Source organism: Halteromyces radiatus (assembly GCF_025201355.1).
Source record: "Halteromyces radiatus strain CBS 162.75 chromosome Unknown BX664scaffold_3, whole genome shotgun sequence".
Taxonomy (NCBI): Eukaryota; Fungi; Mucoromycota; class Mucoromycetes; order Mucorales; family Cunninghamellaceae; genus Halteromyces; species Halteromyces radiatus.
This window is the reverse complement of record NW_026251689.1, coordinates 3631157-3654854: the sequence shown is the minus strand read 5'-3', so window position 1 is coordinate 3654854 and position 23698 is coordinate 3631157. Positions and strand designations below refer to the sequence as shown.

The 23698-nt window shown below is 33.6% G+C and overlaps 8 protein-coding genes across 8 annotated transcripts; 6 read left to right on the top strand and 2 right to left on the bottom strand.

The window, feature by feature from the left end:
* Positions 1–491: 491 nt before the first annotated feature.
* BX664DRAFT_330899 (Dbl homology domain-containing protein) lies at positions 492–2575 on the bottom strand. Its single transcript, XM_051545039.1, has 6 exons — positions 2179–2575; positions 1840–2095; positions 1706–1757; positions 1505–1609; positions 1212–1405; positions 492–1113 (listed from the first exon to the last, which is right to left on the bottom strand). Exons 1-6 carry the CDS (start codon positions 2429–2431, stop codon positions 624–626), a joined length of 1350 nt encoding a protein of 449 aa, XP_051402347.1. The 5' UTR covers positions 2432–2575; the 3' UTR covers positions 492–623.
* A 1436-nt stretch (positions 2576–4011) lies between these two features.
* Positions 4012–8105, top strand: BX664DRAFT_260652 (uncharacterized protein; the record flags this gene model as incomplete). Its single annotated transcript, XM_051540640.1, has 9 exons — positions 4012–4223; positions 4313–4645; positions 5102–5507; positions 5605–5819; positions 5931–6623; positions 6699–7197; positions 7269–7338; positions 7410–7609; positions 7722–8105. 9 exons carry the CDS (start codon positions 4012–4014, stop codon positions 8103–8105), a joined length of 3012 nt encoding a protein of 1003 aa, XP_051402346.1.
* Positions 8106–9396: 1291 nt separating this feature from the next.
* Positions 9397–9981, top strand: BX664DRAFT_249553 (RlpA-like double-psi beta-barrel-protein domain-containing protein-containing protein; the record flags this gene model as incomplete). The annotated part of the gene is made up of 4 exons (XM_051540279.1): positions 9397–9443; positions 9609–9648; positions 9718–9819; positions 9874–9981. Coding segments are annotated over 4 exons (297 nt in total), but the record flags the coding sequence as incomplete, so codon positions are not given.
* Positions 9982–10955: 974 nt separating this feature from the next.
* Positions 10956–13457, top strand: BX664DRAFT_116375 (uncharacterized protein). The gene is made up of 6 exons (XM_051539739.1): positions 10956–11602; positions 11673–12217; positions 12319–12558; positions 12615–12798; positions 12890–13020; positions 13080–13457. The coding sequence occupies exons 1-6, from the start codon at positions 11017–11019 to the stop codon at positions 13245–13247; spliced, it is 1854 nt and encodes a 617-aa protein (XP_051402344.1). The 5' UTR covers positions 10956–11016; the 3' UTR covers positions 13248–13457.
* Positions 13458–14073: 616 nt separating this feature from the next.
* BX664DRAFT_379003 (uncharacterized protein) lies at positions 14074–16065 on the top strand (the record flags this gene model as incomplete). Its single annotated transcript, XM_051548845.1, has 4 exons — positions 14074–14807; positions 14883–14958; positions 15026–15260; positions 15331–16065. The coding sequence occupies exons 1-4, from the start codon at positions 14186–14188 to the stop codon at positions 16063–16065; spliced, it is 1668 nt and encodes a 555-aa protein (XP_051402343.1). The 5' UTR covers positions 14074–14185.
* A 51-nt stretch (positions 16066–16116) lies between these two features.
* On the top strand, positions 16117–19075 carry BX664DRAFT_330886 (OPT oligopeptide transporter protein-domain-containing protein). Its single transcript, XM_051545038.1, has 9 exons — positions 16117–16177; positions 16255–16277; positions 16371–16587; positions 16650–17299; positions 17383–18067; positions 18183–18197; positions 18279–18293; positions 18353–18445; positions 18510–19075. Exons 1-9 carry the CDS (start codon positions 16141–16143, stop codon positions 18998–19000), a joined length of 2226 nt encoding a protein of 741 aa, XP_051402342.1. The 5' UTR covers positions 16117–16140; the 3' UTR covers positions 19001–19075.
* Positions 19076–19866: 791 nt separating this feature from the next.
* BX664DRAFT_330885 (ammonium transporter AmtB-like domain-containing protein) lies at positions 19867–21866 on the top strand. The gene is made up of 5 exons (XM_051545037.1): positions 19867–20090; positions 20177–20318; positions 20417–20734; positions 20797–21170; positions 21239–21866. Exons 1-5 carry the CDS (start codon positions 19905–19907, stop codon positions 21641–21643), a joined length of 1425 nt encoding a protein of 474 aa, XP_051402341.1. The 5' UTR covers positions 19867–19904; the 3' UTR covers positions 21644–21866.
* Positions 21867–22024: 158 nt separating this feature from the next.
* Positions 22025–23580, bottom strand: BX664DRAFT_295839 (cyclin-domain-containing protein). Its single transcript, XM_051542174.1, has 2 exons — positions 23090–23580; positions 22025–23008 (listed from the first exon to the last, which is right to left on the bottom strand). Exons 1-2 carry the CDS (start codon positions 23528–23530, stop codon positions 22472–22474), a joined length of 978 nt encoding a protein of 325 aa, XP_051402340.1. The 5' UTR covers positions 23531–23580; the 3' UTR covers positions 22025–22471.
* Positions 23581–23698: the final 118 nt, after the last annotated feature.

The following is a 23698-nucleotide window of genomic DNA, read 5'->3' as shown; positions in this document are numbered from 1 at the left end:
ATAGGATGGGATGAGAAAAGATGGATGATGGATAAGATGGGATGTAATGATTTTTGGATGATGCCTGATGACGCCTCTTCCCTATACGTATTCTGTGATACATCCAACAATAGACGAAATTTCCCTTTTTTTGATAATGACGCCATTCATTTGTTTTGTACAACGGTTTTATGCTTTTTTATTGTATATGTAAGAAACTAAGATGTAATGTGTAAAAATAATAATAACTAATAATGGTATAACTAGGGAATGTACTAATACGATAATAGATGGTAAGAAATAAAATGATTTTTTTATAGTGTTTGTCTATCGCTTCCACTGGTAGAAGCTGAACTTGTCACAGATAATTTGGAACTGGTGCCAACACGATGTAATGACTGAGGTGGTGATCGACTTTCATTTCTACGTCTCGTGGCTTCAGCTATTCAAAAAAAAAAAAAAAAAAAAATCAGTGATTGTCCTTTTCATATTAAAGTCATCAATATGTCGGCATATATATATATATATATATATATATATATATATATAGATGATGATGATCATCATCGTCACACATACATATACAACGCTATTCACCTGTTTTTTTTTTCTTCTTTTTTGTGTTGTTTTTATGAAATCCTTACTTAATTCATATCCTTTTTACCTTTATTTCTTGTAGCTTCACGATCCAAACGGGCAATGACTTTATCCAATTTCCGAATCCAAGTATTTTGTTCTTCCAAGCTACGTGTATGTAGAATATGAGTGGTAGAGGAGCCCATAAAAGTCGAGTTCAAATTATCCACACCTTGGAAAGAGGAAACAATTTCAATACAATATTCTTGACCAGCCGCATCTTCATTAGGTAAAGCACGTACACGAGCACGTTCAAGACCAATATGACCTTTATATTGCAACACTGTACGCTGACCTTCTTGTTTCGGTCGGACAAAGACAAGAAGATCGGAAAAGAGAATGTAAGTGCGTTCTTCTCCCATAGATTTGGCATTCATCACTACACGTGCTAATTGACCTTGCAAGATTAATCGTCGTTGTGCCTTGACTCCAAATGGTGCACCTACTAATGCTTGTTGTATCATGAGTACTTGGTCCACATTATCAGCGTCATTCACCCTGAAAAATGAGAAACAAAAATATAAGAGAAAGAAAAAAAAAAAAGAAAAAAAAATAAAGCGGAGAGGAAATGGGGTCTATTTTTTTTTTCTATTTACCTTGGAAGAATACCAGAAGCAAAAGTTTGAATTTTTTGTTTGCAATATAATAACTGACGATGATCAGGATGATCCATAGCGGTAGTTTCCGATATACCACTGATCAGTTTCTCATACCGATGAATACACCCAGCTGGAATTTGAAGTAAGGATAGTAAAGTGGCGCCTTTCAAAGCACGATCTTTATGCGCATGCTATATTAGGTAGTAGAAACATGGGAAGAATGAGATCAAAAGAAACAATTAGGTTCCATGTTGAAACCTTACATGATAAGATCTTTTTAAGTAACTTACATCGATGAATTTTTTAAATGGTTGATACTTTGTTAATCGTTCATACGTTGTCATAGCAATATCATAATTACTAAGGTACCCATGATAAGCTTCCAACATTGGAAACTATATATTAAAAAAAAAAAAAAAAAGAAAAAAAAAAGAATAAGATAAAGAGTTACCCTCATCATCATGATTTTTTTTTTTTTTTTTACGATTTACCAAAGAATGAAATACATCAGACAAGATCTGAGTGGGACCCCAAATCCTTAGACTAAAAAAGAAAGGTATATGAGAGACATTGAAAAAAGTTTTTTTTTTTTATGTAACCTAAAAAAAAAAAAACTTTGTCTTACCGTTGTTCCAGAGAAGTAAGAAAAGTATCATGAATTTGAACAATAGTTTCAAAATTACCAAAAAGCCATTTTATTTCACGTTCAGTACAAACCAATTTACGAGAACCTAGGAAACTAAATGATGATTGTTTTGAATCCTTTTTTAATGGAGCTAAGAATATGCTGACCACCAAATCCAATGACTTTTTATATGCTTGTTCCGACGTAATCAGTTGATTGATCAATGATTCCCTTTTACGATAATCTAATTCCGTTTCTATTGTGAAAAAAAAAAAAAGAAAAAAAGATAGAGTTTTTCCCACTATATCGTTTTCTTTTTTCTTTTTTCTTCTTATTTACCTATTAAACCATCGTCTGCGTCGTCGTAGTTTAAATTGTCCATCATTGCTAAGGCATCATCTGTAAAATTATGTATTGCTGCAGTACGAGGATGATATTTCATATTAGATGTTTGACCGGGAATAGGTGGTAAAGGTTCGTTCATAAAAGTTGCGTAATCCGGTGGATAACTAATATCACTACTTGTACTTTGTGTCGATGTTCCAAAAGAAGAAGTTTGTTCGTATTGATGATATTGATTAGACTGTGACATTATTTTTTTTTAAAAAAAAAAAAAGAAAAATCGAAATGATTCGTCGAGAGTTGTAATGATATAAAGGAAAGAAGCAAAGAAAATAATAGAAGTTTTCTTTTTTTTTTTTTTTTTGTCTTTCGAACCAGCGAATGTATAAAAAAAAAAATGAAAATGAAAAATGAAAAATGAAAAAGAAAAAGAGGAGAAAAGGAAAAAAAGGAATAGAATGAAAAAAAAAAATGCTTATTTTTTTTTTTTATTTTTTTGGTTATTAGAGGATTACAAAAAAATTGTGTGAGTATGGATAGAGTCTATTTTGGCAGAAGGTTACACAAAGGGAATATCGATTGGACTTAATATCTTGTGTTACTTTGACCCCTTTTGCGCGACTCCCCTCAATGTTACTCTTTGTATCATCTTTCCAGAGTAGAAAAAAAAAACATATTTTCTTAATGATAATGATTTATTATTTTTAATGAATGAAAAAACACAGCCTTTTTTTTTTATTTCTTTCCCTTTCTTTACTTAAAAACTCTTCATTTTAGTTTGAATCGGTTTACTTTAAATGCCCGTTTCCGTTCCTTTTTCCGTTTCGCATGAGCATTGATACTCCGGTAGTCACACTTCGGGAGTGTTTCTAATAAAAGAAGTTATTTTTATATATTCTTCTTTTAAAGAAAGAGGGTTTTTTGCCCTGAGATTATAAGTGGAGTTTTTTTTTTTTTTTTTTTTTTTTTTTTTTGGTTACCAGGGAGTGGGTAAAACATTTGGCAGGTGACACTAGTTCAACATATTATAATCAAAATATAAGGAGTTGATCTTTTTTTTTTTTTCATATAATTCAATATGTTGAGACCTTAAGAGACAAGTTAGAAAAGACAAAAAAGGCAACCTGAGATTTAAATAATGAAAGTAAGGAGACGACAAAAAAAAGAAATTGATAGGAACAATTGATTCATATATTTCTTTTCTTCTTCTTTTTTTTTTTCTTCTTTTCTTTTTTTTTTTTTCTTCTTTTCTATTATTATTTATTATTTACTATTATTATTATTATTTTCTTTTCATTATTGATTTAAACACTGTGTGTTTTTTTCATATATATATATATTTCTTTTATTATTATGGAAGAAGATAAAGGTAAATATATAATAATAATAATATTGATCCATTTTTTTTTATTTGATTTTTTTTTTATTTTTTATTTATTTATTTTTTTTAATAGAAATATGTCGAGTTTGTAGATGTGAATCCACTCTCAAACATCCTTTATACCATCCTTGTAAATGCTCTGGTAGCATTCGTTATGTACATCAAGATTGGTAAGGAGTTGAAATAATAACTATCTCCATATTACTATTCAAAAATACTCACTTTTTCATTATTATTATTATTATTATTTATTCTCGGGGGGATCAATTGTTCTCCTTTCCATTTAGTCTTTTAGAATGGTTATCACATAGCAAAAAAAAGTAAAGTTCATCTATCCTATTTTTAGTTTTCTTTTGACACGAACTTTTTTTTTTTTTTTTAGGTATTGTGAACTTTGTGAACAACCGTTTAAATTTACACCAATCTATCGACATGATATGCCTACACGTATGCCTCTTCATGTCATCGCTGGTCAATGTCTTTCTCGTTTCGGTTCTTTACTCAAGACAAGTATTCGCGCCCTTTTAGTTCTTACTGTATGGTTGATCTTATTACCCTATGTGACTTTATGGATTTGGCGTTTATATTTTTGGTCAAGTGAAAGTATTGGTTCTTCTTTTGACAAATCAAATAACACGCCACTATTTAACTATAGTATTTCGTAAATAATAATAACAAAAAAAAAATATGATTAGAATGTATATTTGAATCTCATCCTTTTTATTATTATCATTATTATTATTTTATTAGTGAATTCCTGGCTGATTGTTTTGAAGGACAAATCATTACTTTACTCATCATCACTGTTGTGGTAGCTGGTTACCTCTTCAGAGAATGGGTCATTCAAAACACTCCCGTAGAAACCAATCAAGATGTCGAATTGGAACAAGATCTTACCAATACAACTTATCAACAAGAGTCTATTACTATCGATAATTCATCACTTTCACCATTAGCTCGACAACAGATGGCTGTAGATGCTTTATTGAATGCATTAGATGATATGGATGATCATGAACAACCTATACCCAGAAGTAGTATTGATATCAAAAACAAATTGGAAGGTATACAACTTGATTTACAGTATGAACTAGAACGACAGCAAATGAATAATGATTCAATGACACAACTCCCACTATACGAGAACGAGAACGATGATCCATTTGGTCTTACGAATGATGACGAAGATGAAGCTCAAGTACAACGAATGATGCAAAGTATTATGATTCAAGACCCAGCGAACGCCTTCAAACGATACTCCTGGGATGATCTCCAAAACAGTAACCAAAAAAAGCAACAACCGTTCTACTCAGGTGATTATCTACGATCATCATCCACTACAACAAATAAGGATAGGAAAGGGAAATCAAACGGAAACGATAGATCACCTACTACTGCTACTACTACAACAACAGACACTGACAACTTTGATGGCGATACCACTTTATTCTCACGATACCAACACGAACATACCATTAACACGTGGACCAATTTGTACCCACCATCAACTCAAAATAAATCTTCTTCTATTCGACAAAGTCAAAAGCGGAATGACACGGAATCACCATCTTCAACCTATAACAAACTTGAACACGTTATCAGTGATAATGACGATACTCGCAGCAGGTCTTCGGTATCAACACCATCTTCCTCCATAACACAAATAGAACAAATACCAACACAACAAAGATATACCTCGAATCAAGCCAATAGAATGATGGAACCGAGTGAAATTGTGGATATGAATAACGACAATGATGATGATGACGATGACGAGGATGATTTATTTATTGAAGATGATATCGATGGCGTTCTAGAAGCTATTGGTATGCGTGGCAATCCGTGGTTATTACTTCAAAACTCTGTTCTTGTATGTGTGATGATCTGTCTCTGTCTTGGTATCGCCGTTTGGATTCCTTATATTATTGGCCGTTTGATTATTTTGGTAAGTAAATCATTAGTTATTGATTTCCTTTTTTGAACATACAACTCAATTTATGATATGATTTTTTTTTTATTTGTTTATTATGATTTTTTTTTAGGTTCATCCTATCAGCTTTGTTCGAACAATAGGTCATGTCCTACAATATGTCACTGACCCAATTATGGATTACATCCTTGATCGTTACTTGACAACAACAACAACGACAACTTCTTCATCATCAAGGCTTACCACGTTATTTGAATTATTTTCTGGGAATATTCTTGGACAACCCTTCTTCACTCATGCCTTGAATGCTTGTACGACATTGACATGGTCTCTCTTCCACAGAGGGCACACATTAACCAGTATCACCATCAACAACAAATTTATGACATTACACGACAAAAATGTGACAATACCATCCTTATCGACAATGCATATTAGGCAACAACATAAAATGGACATGGAATTTTGGAAATTAAGTACTCATAAACTGGTCTACTTTTTGGGAAGAATCACACAACGATGGCACCAATTTGCTGAGGGGCATACCGGATTGGATCGAAGTGTTTGTACGCTGGTGGGCTATTCGGTATTGTTCTTGATATGTTTTTGGTATTTGACTTGTTATCGACAACAATCCAACACGAAGACATACATACAACAATCAATAGATGAACTCATTCGACAACAAGGCATCTTTTTCAAGGTATTTTCCTTTGTAGCATTGGAATTGGTGGTACTTCCTTTGATCTGTGGTATTCTTTTGGATTTGGCGACTCTACCCTTGATTGCTAATGCCTCCATTTCCACTCGATGGACATTTGCAATAATGCATCCTTACTCAAGTAGTTTTCTTCATTGGCTTGTTGGCACTGGCTTCATGTTCCATTTTGCAATGTTTGTCACACTCTGCCGAGAAATTGTGCGACCTGGTGTATTGTGGTTTATTCGTGATCCCAATGATCCTCAGTTCCATCCGGTACAAGAAATTATGCAACGACCTTTCTTGCTTTTGCTTCGCAAGATTTGTACAGGTGCTTTGATCTATTTGGCTTTGATTGTGATTGGCATAGGCACTGTTACTTGGGGTGTGAGTCAATATGCTGGTATTTATCCTCTTCGTTGGCCTTTTGAGTAAAATAGATAAGAAATATATGAATAGAAAAAAATGGATGCCTAACTTTTCTTCTTCTTTTTTTTTTAATGTAGTGAACCATTATCGACATTAGCAATTGATATTTTGGCTGCACAATTTCTTATTCCTCTTTTGGTGGCATATATCAAACCTCGTGCTTTTTGTAAACAGGTGTTGACATTATGGTGGCATGCAGCTTCTTGTCGACTTCGATTATCTTCGTTCATGTTTGGTGGTAGATATCCTGAAGAAGAGGGTTGTTTTATTCGTCCTACATGGAAATCCTGGCTTTTACGTGAAACATGTTCTCGTCAACACGATGATGATGTGATAATAGATAACAAAATGAAAGTCGTGTCATTTCAATCGGATGGACAACTGGTGCGTGTTCCGAAACGTGATAGTGTCATGGTACGTCCTGAACGAAGAATGATGGTACCGGTGGATCCAATAACTCTTGAACCTCTTGATCCTATGGAAAAACATCTAGGGCATCCTGCAGCTGATGAAGATAATGGTGGTGAAGAACACAATACTACAATTGTTTATATTCCTCCTCATTTTGAAATCAGGGTAAGCAAAAAAAAAAAAAAAAAAAAAAAAAAAAAAAAGATTGGATTCTCAATGTTTTTTTTTCTTTGCAGGTGATTTTGTTCTTGTTCTCAATGTGGTTCTCTGGTTCAGTAATGACTTGTTCCATTACTGTGGCGCCATGTAAGTGATCAAATCAAATAAAATAAAATAAAATAAAATAAAGATGATGTGACACTGACTCTCCTAAATAGTACTTTTGGGAAGATCTATTTTTGAAACGTATCTTTTTGGTGGCAAACAAGTCCATGATCTCTATGCATTTGTGATAGGTGCTTATGTTATGGTGTTACTTAGTATTTCCATCAATTGGCTTGCTCGTGGATTGGATTATTGTCTGAATAGACATATTCATGGAGGATGGATGGTGCTTTTGACTCGGTTTTTGAAACATGTGCAACAAAAGATAATCCTGGTAAAAAAAATAAAAAAGAAAAGGAAGACCCGACTCGTGGAATTAAAAAAAAAAAAAAAAAAAAAAAACTAAAAAAACTTGTTTTCTTTAGGGGTGCAAGATGGTGTATCTGACATTGATGATTGGATGGGTGATTCCGTTATTCGTAGGGGTAGCGATTGATTTATACGTGTTTATGCCAATACGTTATTCATCTTCTAATCATACGCTGGTACTTCACTTAGCAGAAGATTGGTCATATGGAATTCTTTATCTTGGTATTATTCATGGTGTGATATATCTTTTACCTACTAACCAATGGCAAAGGATATTAGATCAATATATTTCGGATGGACTGACATTATTGAATATTGACCATTTGACTCGTACTATTTTTGGACCTTTGCTATTGGGTATAATATTATCTATGATGATTCCTGGAGGATTGGCTTGGATGATGATTCAATTACTAGGTAAAATAATAACAATAATATAATAATAATAATAAGTATACTAAGATTATTTTATTTTTATATAGGTATACAAGATCTATCTATGAAATTATTGATGTTTAGATGTGCTTATCCTATTGTCTTTTGTCTGATAATTGGATTTGGTGTCGTCATATTGGGAATGAAATTGATCAATTTATGGATGCGGGTAGTCAGGGATGATACTTATCTTGTTGGGAAACAACTACACAATTTGGATGATGAACAAGAAGATCATGTTATGAATCATTAGTTAGACCCCTACATATGAACTCCTTAATAAAAAAAAAACACTTTTTTTTTTATCTATTGTTTTATTTCGTACAGAAATCCCCGTTTTAATAAAAAAAAGAAAAAAATGTTTTCTCTATTTTTTTTCCTTACCGACAATTAACTTGCTTGTATCACCTTGACACAAAGAAGGTAATAATCACTATTCCATCTTTGATTCATAAGCCGCCTTCAATACTGATTGACTACTTTTAGAGGGAGTGGTATATATATATATATATATATAAAGTGAAATAGGAGAGAATCTAATGACATCAATATTTATGATTATTATCTAATTATAAAACGATGAACGGACCATTACTACTTTTAATTGATACTGTGCTTTTTTTTTTTTCTCTTTGTCTTCTTAACAAAATTTTGTGTCTCCAGCGGAGAATAGATTCAACTAATTGAGTAATATAATGAAATAGACATGCTTTTTTTTTTTTCTATCTTCTTTTTCTTTCTTTTCTTTACAATTTTTTTTTTTTTTGTGGTATCTTTACCAATACCTTTTTTTTCCCTTACTTTCCCCCCTTACCTTTCTTTTCTCTTTCCATTCTTTATATATATATATAAAAAAACATATATCTTAAAATAAAAACTCCTTTTTTTTGATCCATTACTATCATGCTCCGTACAACGACTTGGATGTTGGCTGCCATCGCTGGTTTGATGTTGGTACAAGATGCTCATTTTGCTCCTATTACAGAAGTGTCTACCCCAGGTTCTTCCTCCTATGAAAAACGTTGGGTGGATCTTGGTGTTGATGTTTCAACTCCTGGTTCTTCCTCTGTTGAAAAACGTTGGGTGGACCTTGGTGTTGATGTTTCCATTCCTGTCGATAAAGATGATCTTGTTTCCTCTCCTCACCTTGAAGCTCGTGGTGGAAAGAAAAAGAAATCTCATCATTCAAAGAACAAAAAGAAGACTCAATCCAAGAACAAAAAGAAGACTCAATCCAAGAACAAAAAAAAGACTCAATCCAAGAAAAAGAAATCCAAGAAGGGTTCAAGTGGTGGTACCTTTAAAGGTGATGGAACTTATTACAATGCTGGCGTAGGCTCCTGGTAATAAAATAAAAAAAAAATAATAATAATGATCATCTTATTTATTTTTATATCATTCATCATGACCTTTTCTTTTTAATATATATATATATATGTTTATTCACTCAACTACGCGACCATCCACAACATATACAACATCACCAAATCACAATGAATCATTTATAGTGGTCTCACCAATACTGATCATGATATGATTGCTGCCTTGGTAAGGGTCTTCTTTTATATACTTGAAACAAATGCTTAAAAGACGTCTACTAAAACCTTATTTCTATAGAATGCTCCTCAAATGGGTGTAGTCCCTAATCCAAACAAGAACCCTAACTGTGGAAAATACGCCAAGGTGAAAGGACCCAAGGGAACTGTCCGTGTCAAAATTGTAAGTAATCACCCCTTATATTATAGTACAACAAACTCATTGTGTTATTTATAGGTCGATACTTGTCCTCCTTGTAAGAAAGGAAGCCTTGATCTTTCTCCAGCTGCCTTTGCCAAAATCGCTGATCTTGCTGCCGGTCGTGTCCCTATTTCTTGGTCATGGGATTAAAGCTTGATTCCTATCTCTCTTGATGCTTTTTTTTTTGTATACTTCCATTTTATTATTGTTATTATTTATATTCCTCTTTTTTTTTTTTTTTTTTTTTTTTGTTGTTGTTCATATATTCATCTATATTTTGTACTATCTATCCCATTTATATACTCGAATAAACAACAGCTGAATCATATATATATATAGTTGCTATATATATACTTTGCCCAATTTGTAGTGCCCCGGACTCTTTTTTTTTTTTATATAGGTACGGAATTGAATGAATAATACGAATGAATCAACAAGGATATCTTTTAATCGCACATATGGATGATTGTACAACAACATGAAACTTTAATAATTATACAACAGGAACAATCGGTTGATATTTGCGCTCATCCATTGGCATGATTAGATCTGATACAAGTAAAAAGAAAATGCGACTGACTTTCTCAAGACTTGATTTTTCTACGTAGCCTACGATGACATTTTAAGACGGGAGGACGAAAGATGATTTTTCTTTTTTTTTTTTAATCACAATAGACACTATGGCATCATGAGAATATTGACTTTACCTTCTGATAGCGTGATTCTATCTTATATACATATATGATTTTACTCTTTTCTAATAAATATCAATCATTTTACTATATTATTTTGTCGTTTATTTGTCTTGGTTTGAAGGACTATTGTATACAGTAATATGATAGCCATAAAGAAACATTAGATTCATCTTGGTTAAACAAACGACTGATTGATTTGCTGACCGATGATAAATAATGATGAATAATGATGGATTGTATGTATTTATGAAAATGTCATTGACCATCACATTATTCTCAATAACAGTATTCTCAATAACAGTAAGATTTTTATGCTAATTGTTATATATGGGAATGTACCACCACCTCAAAAAGGATGTGGGCACCACCGGTACTTCAATTTTCGATTATTTTTTTTTCTTTTTATGTCTTCCCATTTTTTTTTTTTTTTGTTTTTCTTTCCCCTCCTTTTTTATTTTATTTTGAGATCTGACCAGTGTTAGAAATGACTGACACTGATAGATCGCAAGATAGTCATCATCAAGATCAAACAAGTCAAGATGACTTGCCTCCTACTATTCCTTATGATTACACTAGTCCGTCTGAAGTAGATCTCACTACGACCGCGACAACAACGACAACTACAACAGGAGAAAACGCTGCGCCTCCTACTGAGAACCACGAAACTTCACCAAACCTTTCAGGTACTCACTCTTCTTCAAACAACAACTCACTTTCTTTTTTATCATCGGATTTCTCTTTTCAAAACTTCTCCATTGGTTCCATTAGTCAAACCAGTCAAGATCATGCTCAGTTGGAAATGGAAGCTCGCCGACGATTGTTTCGCTCTAAAAGTGAAGATCTTGATGCAGGACCAGTGAAAGGACGTAAATATGATCGCCATCGTTTGGAAACTGCAGTACAAAACAAGAATTTGGAAAGAGGTTTCAGCGATTTGACTGGTACTACTTCTACTCTTCCATTACAAGGTTATTCTGATGTGGTTCCTCTTCGTGGATCGATTGATCAAAAACAACGTGGTTACTTGGAACGCCAATGGTCTATCTCTGACAAGGAAAAAGATATCTCCGGTAAGTTTTTTTTTTTTAACTTTTTTTTTTTTAATTATATTGATTTACTTATATATGTTTATAGCGCTAGCGGAATCACTTGGTTCAAGTAGTATATTGTCAGATGCGGAAACAATCTTGCTTTTGGATGCTCAACAACGATCATACCAACAACCTATCACGGATACCTCTTTGTACTCTTATACTGGTGGCCTTTCTGACAACACCAATAGCAGCAACAATGATTCCTCTCAATCTCAACATCGAACATCCCAAGGTTCATCAGCACGACAACATTCATCGTCATCATTATCATCATTATCGCAGCCATTACCAGCTATTCCAGAAGATACTGTGAACTCTCAAACAAATGTTGAAAGCACTTTCCCTACTCAAGATGTCAAACAAGAGGCCCAGTATGAGAACAACCCTTCTTCTACTGATCAAAGGCATCAATTGGTTCAACAAAGCAGCTCACTTTCGTCGTTATCCCAAACCGTTCCCAGCTCTTTCCCGGATCAAGACTTTGATACCTTTCAAGAGGCAGTTTTACACCATGATCACCATGACGACAACATTGACAAAACTCCAGCAAAAGAGCAATCGTCCAACGAACAAGAAATGCGGAAAGAACAAGTAAGAAGCAAAAAAAAAAAAAAAAAAAAAAAAAAAAAAAAAAAAAGAGAATAATAGGGAATGACGATTGATCTTATTTTTTATATATATTATCTATTTAGAATCAACTTCCAGCTTTGAATCAAACACATCATCAATTAGACGATACCTCTTCAAATGAATTATCACCAGAAAATCAACCTATATCTTCGCTCAACAATCAAACTGATATTCATCAAAGTAGATCCTCCACTCCTATACCAACCATACGTCGATTACGCTCCAGCAATAGATTATCTGTCTCCAATTCTATAGCATCAACTCCTTTAATCATGCTGGCTTCAAGTATTGGTGATCGCAAGGTAAAGAAAAAAAAAAAAGGAAGTTGACTTTATTGATTTACTTTATGTTGTTTTAGTCTCGATACCATAGAGCGATCAATGCAATGGGAGCTACTGTTGTTTACAATTGGGAACTCTGTACACATTTGGTGATTGACAGCATTAAAAGGACTCCAAATATATTATGTGCTTTGGCCAGTGGGAAATCCATTGTATCTGAAAAATGGTTGATTGCATCCATAGCAGCGTCTCAATTTATAGGTAATGTTAGAAAAATACAAATCAAAAAAAATATATTTTTAATACTCATATTTTTTTTTATTTTTTTGTTCTTGACTATCAAAATTCATAGATGAAGAAGAATATATATTATTACGACAAAAAACTCCTAATTTCTTTTCTAACAAGAAACTTTACTTTACTTCTTCCACTGGTATCAAAAGAACCGACGCTCAAGACTTAGCCAAAGCTGCTGGTGCAAAGGTAAAATATAAAAAGAAAAAGATAATATTCAAATCATCTCATGATCTCTATCAAATTAGCTACGTGCAGATGAACCAGATTTACAAAAAGTGGACCCGAATATGATTATTATCACCTCTGGAACAATAAAAGAAGCTCAAGATTATGATCATGCTGGGTACAAAACAATGTCAAGAGACCAATTTTTGGAATTATATGGACGTGATGTGGATAATTGGATGAAGTGACTTTAGAGTTTATCAGTTAGCGTAGTCCTTTTTTTTTTTATGAATAAATTGACTTTTTTTTTTCTTTTTACGTGATATGGATCCTTATTTTTATAGGAAAGCTGTTGTAATTCAAAACTTGAATTTTAGACTAACTCATTCGTGGAAACTGAAAGTATCACGCCAATGAGGATGATTAGGTATGGCCGTATATGAATACTCATTTTTTTTTTAATTCATTCTCTAAAAAATACAATGATCATCTATAAATAAGGTAAAACGAAATAGAAATAGTTTGTTATAGGTTATTTCCAAATTTGGTGCAATGATGGTGAATTACAAAAAAAAAAAAAAAAAAAAAAAAAAAAAAAGGATAACGAATAAACCAATGTACCCTGAATCCCAAGTGTTGCCTGCAAGTGCTGGGTGGGAAATGAGTTCCCTATTTAAGGTTCCTAATTTTTTTTTGCATTGACTCTTCCTATTGGCTGAAAACGATTTGTACTTCATCCAATTTTTTTTTCTTTCTTAACAACACTGTCAAAATGATAAAATGTGTTCAGAAGTATGATCAGCTAAATTAAACTAAATCTCCTCAAACTAGAATGTCTCGGGGGATTACACTTTGAAAGAATGAATGGTGGGGGGAAGAGAACACGATGTTTTGATGATTTCTGCGATGATATTCATCATTTTCATCAGAAGCAACAACAGTAGCATCATTGTCCAAGTTATTGAAACCAACCAAACAAGAGAATAAAGACATGTTTACCATACTTCGCAATAAAAACTCACCTTTTTTTCTTTTTACGTAAAGAAGCTAGTGGCGGTAATTCGATCGCCGCCGAAAAGTTTTTTTTTTTTTTTTATTCTTCCAGAAAAAAAGAAATTCTAACTTTCTTTTTCTTCCTTCTTATTATTTTGTTTTTTTTATTTTTTTTTAAAATAGACATCATCCGATGGTTCAGTCAGTACAAGAAACACAGGATGAATTAGATAAAGCACTTGAAACATCGTGCATGATTGATGACACAACAAAGAAGACCAAAAAGAAGAAAAAAAATAAAAAGAAGATTGTGCAAGACATTGATGACTACTATCTCAAGACCATGATGCCTTACCCAGTGACATTGAAAGCAACCAAAACCAAAGGACGACATGCTGTAGCTTCATGTACCATCGATCAAGGGACAACTGTATGTCTGGAAAAGGCCACAGCGTTTGTTGTTCGATCTGACTACATCGATCAACAATGTCATGTCTGTTTAGATGATCTTTCCACCAAGATGATGTGTTCCGATTGTAAGATGGTATACTATTGTTCTCAAACATGTGTGCAAAGTGATCATCATCATACTCGAGTGTGTGCTTTGTTATCACAAGTCATCCCCATTGGCCAATCTACCGACGTTGACCCCGATTTGTTACGATTGATGATTTATTTATTGGCAAAACGGCAACAGAATGATGAAGAAGAAGAAGAAGAAGAAGATGGATCGACTCCTTATAGATGTGTCCTTGATTTATTAAGTCATAAAGAAAATGCCTCACTCGCTTTTATCAAGGTGGTCACTGACGCAGGTAAACAAAAAAAAAAAAAAAGCAGAATACAGAAAATATTTATTTATTTATTTATTTCTTGTCCCACCCCTTTAGCTCAACGACTGATGATGGAAGATCCCGATTTCTTTGCATCTTTATCAGTAGATGACTTAGTGACTCTTGCTTGCAGGTAAATAAAAATAAAAATAATATGTAGATATATATATATATATATATTCTGACTCTTTTATTATTAGAATCAATTCAAATGCTCATGGACTAGGAGATAATCATGCTAGAAATACCGATGTTGCTTTAGGCTTATTCCCAGTGGGTGCTTTATTCTTCAATCATTCTTGTAACCCTAATGCAGCTTTTGTGGGATTGGAAAAGGGACAATTACTCTTTCGAACGATTCGACCAGTAAAACAGGATGAGGAAATTGCTGTCAGTTATATTGATTTATATGCATCTCGTGATGAACGACGACAGGTAGGACAACATCAAAAAAAAAAAAGGATTGGTTTTAATCAACATGGTGATTTTTTTTTTTTTTTGGTAGAATTTGTTGGCGACAAAACATTTTTGGTGCAAATGTAAAAGATGTAGCTCACCCATGGATACGTCAGTGGATCGATTTTTACATGGGGTCGTTTGTACACAATGTACAGAAGATGTATATGTAATTCCAGCTTCCACCATTGAAGATATCTCTCGAGGACAAACCAAATTATACACCACCAAAGATGATGAAGTCTGGCCATGCGCGAAATGCGGTCATGTAGCAACAGCAAAAACAGTACGGGATACAATTTCACAAGCACAGGACAAGTATACAAATGGAATGAAGTGTATTCGAAAAGAAAGGAATTATCGACGTGCAAGAAAGGAGTTGGAACCCTTGGTCAACACAACACTGGAACCCGGTAAACTTCATCCTCAAGACGCTATTCGATTCAATGCATCCATCCCGTTAATGAATTGTTTACGTTACGAAAACGATATCAAACGTGCTGCCGATATTAACAAAATCATCTTGGATTTTATGCAAGAACAAGCAAAACAACATTTGCCTGAATATACATCTGAGGTCGCCGATTTTTGGCAAAACTTGGGCGAACTTTGTGATTCTCTGGCCACTCAATATCGACATTCTCTTCCGCCTTTAGAAAAGAAATGGAACAAGGACGCCCGCAACGCATTTACCCAGGCAACCAAAGTAAGATCTATTGTCTTTGGTCCAAATCACCCCAAAACCTTATTAGTTAAAAAATTTACCACCCAATCCTCCGCATGATCTTTTTTTTTTTCCACTCCCAATAAAAAATTTGATTCCTTTTTTTTTTCTTTTTTTTTGACTATTATCTCATTTATGAACAGTGACAACGATGAACAACAGCGCAAAGATGGTAAACTTTTGATTATAGATACAAGGAGATGTTTATCATTCCATTTATTCAACTTTGCTCTTCCTTTTTTTTTTTAGACCTGATCGAACAGCATTTTACGGTATATGGCAAAAACAATAATAGCATTTTCTTTTAATGGTCAGTTTACTTACATCATTCTTCTTCTTCTTCTTCTTCTTCTTCTTCTTCTTAGTGGCGCGCTGTGTTGATCGGTTTACTTATTGGTACTCTTTTATGTTTCTCCAACATGTATTTCGGTCTTCAGTCAGGTTGGATCTCCATGATGTCATTACAGGCTTGTCTTTTGGGATTCCTTGCCTTGAAACCTATGGGTAGTTCACTTTCTATGCCTGAAAATGTTCTACAAACTACGGTATCTGTTGCTGCTGGTACCATGCCATTGGCTGCTGGTAATGATAGCATAAGAAAAGAATGGACTGTTGGAACTGATCGGATTTTTTTTTTTTGTTAGGATTTGTGGGTATCATACCTGCACTTGCTCTTTTGACTGTAGAAGACAATCCTGGTTCAGAAAGTTTAGAAGCAGGACCAATAGAATTATCAAGTCTACAACTGTTGATATGGTGTATGGGTGTCATGTTTTTTGGCGTCTTCTTGGCGGTACCTTTACGAAAACAAGTCGTGATACGTGAAAAATTGCCTTTCCCTTCTGGTACAGCAACGGCACAAATGATCAGCTTTCTTCATCATCGTCAATTGGACAGTTCTTATTTTCACAACCATCACCAATCAAGATTATCTTCCACTTCTTTGGACAGCACCAATGACTATTTCCCATACGATCAAACCCCTTCCCTGATGCTTGTATCTATGACAACCAATACTTCACAGGCAACTATTGAACATGACAGTTCCTCTTCCGCATCGACATTGGAAACACCTTCAACATTACCTGATTATAGCCATACTTGGAAAATGAAACTATCGACACTTATGGTGTCTTTTGGAATATCCGCATTCTATACCTTCTTATCTTATTTCTTCCCTGTGATTTATGCTCTACCTGTATTTAATTGGTTGACACTCAATTGGATTGATTTTTATTCTTGGTTGTGGTACTTTACTCCTTCTTTCAGTTATATTGGTCAAGGAATCATTATGGTACAGACATAAAAAAAAAAAAAAAAGAGTGTAAATGTATAGAATATCAATGTAATACTTTTTATTGTTTTTGTAATGATTAGGGATTATCAACAACATTGTCGATGCTATTGGGATCTATCGTAGGATGGGGAATCTTATCGCCAATAGCATATCATCTTGGATGGGCGCCAGGACCAGTAAATGATTGGAAGAATGGATCAAAAGGATGGATTATCTGGATCTCTCTTGGTGTTATGTTATCGGAATCACTAACGTCACTGCTCATACTTATTATCAAATCTCTGATAACGAACAGATCAAAACGCCACTCACCAGATTATCAAAAAGTAGATCAAATGGAACTCACATCGACTACTCCAGCACCATCTTCCCCTTTAACCACCGTATATCATCACAACATGAGAACTAGTCAGGACGACAATATCAACGATCATTCACCAACTATAGCTAGTAATACAAAGCTTGATGATGTGTCGTCTGAACATCTTGTACCGGGATCGATTACTTATCCAGGCTTGGTTTTATCAGTAATACTATGTGTTGGTGCTGTAGCCATGGTATTTGGTACAAAAGTGCTCCCTGTTGGTATGTCTTTATTGGCATTAGTGCTGGCTTCGTTTCTTGGTGTACTGGCTGTACGTGCTCTTGGAGAAACTGATCTCAATCCTGTTAGTGGTATTGGAAAAATTAGTCAAATCTTGTTTGCTCTTTTTATGCCTGGAAATATTGTTGCCAATTTGATAGTAGGTGGAATTGCTGAAGCAGGTAAAAAAAAAAAAAAAAAAAAAAAAAAAAAAAAAAAAAAAAAAAAAAAAAAAGGTGATAAGTATACTATATATATTGTTTTGATTTTTGGTTTTTTTTTTTTTTTTTTGGATAGGTGCACAACAAGCAGGTAATGATCTCACATCATTTATTCAAATTGAAAATGGATACATAACATACTTTTTTCCTTTTTTTTTTTGTGTGTGTGTAGGGGATCTTATGCAAGGTATGTATAGAAAAAAAGCTTCTATAATTTTTCTTCTAAATGTAATATTCTTTTTCTAGATTTGAAGATGGGCCATATACTCAAGGCATCTCCTAAAGCACAGTTTTATGGTCAAATTTTAGGATCTTTGTATAGTGCTTTTATTACCACAGGTGAGATGTAGTAAGAATATAGATGGTATGAACTCAAAAAAAAAATATCATCTTTTTAATGTAGGCATCTATTGGTTATTTAAATCCGTTTATACTATTCCCGGTCCTGAATTTGCAGTTCCTACAGCTCAAGTATGGCTCGACATGTCTCGATTGATGAATGGTCAACCTCTTCCTCCCCATGCTATTGAATTTATGGTTTTTTTCTCTGTTCTCTTTGTAATGCTGACGGTATTGAAAGAAACAGGCGACCCTTCGGATTGGAGACGGTTCTTACCAAAGGGAATTGCTTTTGCTATTGGTATATATAATCCTCCAAATTTTACTATTGCAAGAGTGATAGGTGGTTTGATGGTCTATGGCTGGTACAACTACTGTGATGCTCAACAAACAAATACCGATATCAAGAGGAAATTCGATCGTTTGGCTGGACCTTATCGTGATCAAATTGGACATGTATTTATCATCATCATTGCCTCTGGATTTGTGTTGGGTGAAGGGACTTTTGCCATCATCAATATGGCCATGCAGGCATGTCATGTCCCTCATTTTTAGAATAGATTTTAAGAGAATAGATTGATATTTCGATTTACTACATTATAATAAATAAAGAAAACCATTCATTTTACATTCTTATTACCTTTTTTTTCTACATTATACACGCCCAACAAAAAAAAAAAATTTATGCCTCTGTTTACTATATGGGTTCTGACACAATGCAAATCGGATAGCACCGGAGTTTATCCTTCTCTTTTTTTTTTTTTTCAACAACAAAAAAAAAAGGGAAGAAAGGTAGGGATGGATCATCAGGAAGACAACAGGAAATCTATTGAATGTGTTACCTCATCTCCATGATTTTTTTTTTTTTTTGGATGATCTCATGGGATCACAGATATGGCAGAAAAAGGCAATCTAGATAAAAAATCCAAGCTTATTGGCTCATTATATATAAATAAATAAATAAAAAATAGAGTATCTATCTTATCTTGGTTAAACAAATAATTTGGAACGTGGCATGATACATCTTCTTTTTGATCATATCCATCAATCTCCTTATTTAAAGCATTCCTCCCTTCAAATCCTCTTTATCCCCCTCTCCCCTTTCAAAGAAGTGTTTACTATTAATCAAATCACTTATAAAATGGAAGATAATGTAAATATTGACAGTAAATAATAATATCATTGATTTAAAAGATCCATTTTTGAATATAATTAGCGAACTTTTTATCAATGGTAAACTCTTGTTAAAGTCCACCCAATATGGCATTGATAACAATTCCATCTCAGCACCTCCTATCTATATGATAACGCAAGAAGATCCATAAGGGTTTGCTGGGCTTGAATCCATAGATAAAATAGGAAACCATTTTTTTTTTCTCTTTTTCTTTTTCTTTCTTTCTTTTATTCTTTTTTTTTTTTTTCCTTGTTACTTTTTTACCTCAATCAAAAAGAAAAAAAAATGCCTGATCCTAACTATGGTACAGGATATGCGGCTGGTGATGTTTCATGGATTTTATCTTCTACTGCTTTGGTATGGTTGATGATACCTGGTGTAGGTTATTTCTATTCTGGTATGGCTCGATCTAAAAACGCATTATCTTTGATTATGTGTTCAGTCTTATCTCTTGTCGTTGTCTCTGTACAGGTAAAAAAAAAAAAAAAAAAATTGATTTGAAAATTAAATATACTAAAACAATTTTTTTTTTTAAAAAAAAACAATTTGATGAATAGTGGTTTATTTGGGGTTATAGTTTGACCTTTAGTAAATCGGCTTCTCCGTTTATTGGTAATTTGGATAATGCTTTTCTTCGAGGTGTATTGGGTGATCCTTCTATTGGTAGTAAATCTATTCCCGACATTGTCTTTATGATTTGTAAGAAAAACAAACACGGTTCAATTCTGTACGCCATTTTTTTTTTTATGATTTATTGATCAATATTATTATTATTATTATTATTATTTTATTTTTAGTTCAATGCATGTTTGCAGCTCTTACTCCTGCCTTAGCTATAGGCTCAGCTGCTGAAAGAGGGCGTTTATTACCTATGGTGATATTTATGTTCATATGGTCGACCATTGTTTATGATGTAATCGCTTGTTGGACTTGGAATCCTAATGGATGGAGTGCTAAGCTAGGTGGGCTTGATTTCGCAGGTGGTACGCCTGTCCATATCTCTAGTGGATTTGCTAGTCTTGCTTATGCTTTGGTATTGGGAAAACGACAAGGTCATGGAAGTTTATCTCAAGCTCATGATTTTAAACCTCATAATATGTCCAACGTTGTTTTAGGTAAAATGAAAAAAAAAAAATGGAAAAAAAAGGATACTCATTTTTCTTTTTTTTTCGATTAGGTACTGCTTTACTTTGGTTTGGATGGTTTGGATTCAATGGAGGATCTGCCCTTGCCGGTAACTTGCGTGCTGCAATGGCATGTGTTGTGACCAATTTGGCTGCAGCCGTGGGAGCCATCACTTGGATGTGTTTGGATTATCGTATTGAACGCAAGTTTACTGCTCTTGGTTTCTGTTCTGGTGCTGTAGCTGGTTTGGTGGCCATCACACCTGCTTCTGGTTTTGTCGGTCCTGGACCTAGCGTGGCAATTGGTTTTTTGGGTGCAATTGCTTGTAACTTTGCTGTCCATTTGAAACATATGTTCAATTATGATGATGCTTTAGATGTGTTTGCTGTACATGGAGTAGGTGGCTATGTTGGTAGTATTTTGACTGTAAGTTCTCTCTTTTTTTTTTTTTTTTTTGTGACTGATCTCCTTCTTCATTTTATATGATCAATTAGGGTATCTTTGCTGAATCTTACATTGCAGGTTTGGATGGATCAACTGATATTGCAGGTGGATGGATGAATCAACATTGGGTACAAATCGGCTATCAATTCGCTGATGCCACTGCTGGTGCATCATGGTCTTTCTTTATTACACTTTTGATCTTATTGATCATGGATCGGATTCCTGGTCTCTCGTTACGTGTGGATCCTGAAATGGAATTGCAAGGTTTAGATGCAGCAGAAATTGGGGAAATGGCATACTATCATGTAGACAAGATCGTTACCGTGGATCCTACCAGTGGACAACAAAAAGTCGTGTCTGAACGAGTACGTGAAGTACATCAACAAGCATCGCCGAATGGTGAAATCGATACCGACAAGACAGCTACTTTACCTTCTCAACTCAATAATGTTTAATTATTATTATTATTATTATTTTTATTTTTATTTTATGATGATTGTTATAATCTTCCTTTTTTTTATTTATAAAGAAAATGAAATCTAGTATATATTTTATATTCCTTTTTTTCTTTTTTTTTTCCTCGTATTCATCCTTTGTATCATATACTTCACTATCGATTTGCCTCCCCAGTTAATAAACTATATATCCCTGCAATAAACATCATAATTTCTAATGAAATGATTCATGTTTTTAACCCTTTTTCGATTTAATAATGATGATGGTGGTGTATTGAAAACAGCGGAATGATCATCCTAAAGCAATTTTTTAAATTGTATTATAAATCAGATTTCCAAGGAAAACTAAACATCTTCTTTTTATTTATGAATAATAGTGGATAAATGATAATCATATTTGGTAATTTCTTTATTGGATGAGTAAAATAAAGGATGATGATGAAGATGATAATGATATCAGATAGTTGTTTGATAAATATACTAAGAAAAAAGAAAACTGAGAAAGTGGGTAATCAAAAATGGATGATGCACAAAAAAAATAAAAGGTAAAGTGACAAAGTGATGATGATATAATGGAAAAAGATCACAAGAACTTGACTATTTTCTTTTGCTAAACTAATAAATATACAAGATTATGCACAATGATAGGTAATATTCTAATAAGTACTAATAATGACGTGAATAAAAAAAATAAAAAAAAAGAGAGGGAGGGAAATCAAAGGGAGAGGTGTATCTGACAAAGAAGAATCCATCATTAGTTGTTAGCATTTTCTGTTGTGACAGTCTTGATCCTATTCGCGCGAATCCATGTATTGCAAATCCATGTAGTTATCTTGTTGAAGGAGTTGTTGAAGGAGAAGCACCAGGAGGAGTTGGAAGACATGGTTTGTCGATAAAAGAGGATGCATTGTCATTGTGAGTAAAACTAGAAGAGGCATGCGTATTACCAATGGCCCGAGAACTTGGTCTTTTGAAGAGACGATGTCGATCGATTTCATCTGATTTCCGATTCAGGTCCTTCATTGGTGTTGTATGTATGGTATCACTATGTTTTTCTGGTATGTCTTGTCGAGATGTTTTGTCTATAGAAAGCTGTCGTGCTGCTCGATTGATCTGTGCGTATTCATGATTTGTTGATGTCATCTGTGTATCCATCATATCATTATTGTTTGATACATTAGTGTTGTCATTCCATTGATCACCATTCATCATATTACTTGTTCCTTCATGCTCCTTCTTCCAATGGATTAATAATTGATCTCCATAATACTGAAATTCTTCTACCGAAACAAAAAGGTTGTATTCATTCAAAGCTAGGAATTCCACTTCTAATACATTCAATTCTGATACTGGAAGACCACCCACCTATAAATAAATAAATATATATATATATATATAATTATATTTTTATTTTTTATTTTTTTATTTTTTATTTTTTTTCTTTACCTTGGCATAACGTGTATTTGTAAAAAAGACATCAGAAAACAATTTGCTTGCAATCATCACTCCGGCAATAATCAAACGATGGACATTATAAGAATCAATACGTAATGGCATTGTCCGAGAGGGAGGGTGAGGTTTTGCCATACGATCAAAATAAACCAAAATAGCCAAAAAACATTCATTTGCACAAGGACAATATTTCAAAATACGAGTAAGATAGGCATGGATCGAGATACTGGGAACGGATCGGGCGTGAAAACAAGTATAAATGTTGGAACTAGATAAACGACGTCTATCAGACTGTTCTATGGTGGATGATGAACTATCCGTTTGTAAAGCATCGTTTACACTTATCACCTTTTCCAATAATGAAGTTATTAATTTGATGGTGTCTTTTGTTGGATGTAAAGCCAGGTCAAAATGAAAGGATGGGAATGATTCCATAACGATAAAAGAAAAAAAAAATATATATAAAAAGCGGAGGCAAATAGAGGAAAAAAGAGAGAGAGAGAAAAAAAAAAAAAAAGGAAAAAATAAAAAAAAAAAAGAGAAAAAAAGGGAGCGACCAAGTTTCCCAATTTAGAGGACGGTCAATTTTTTTTTTTTTTCAGT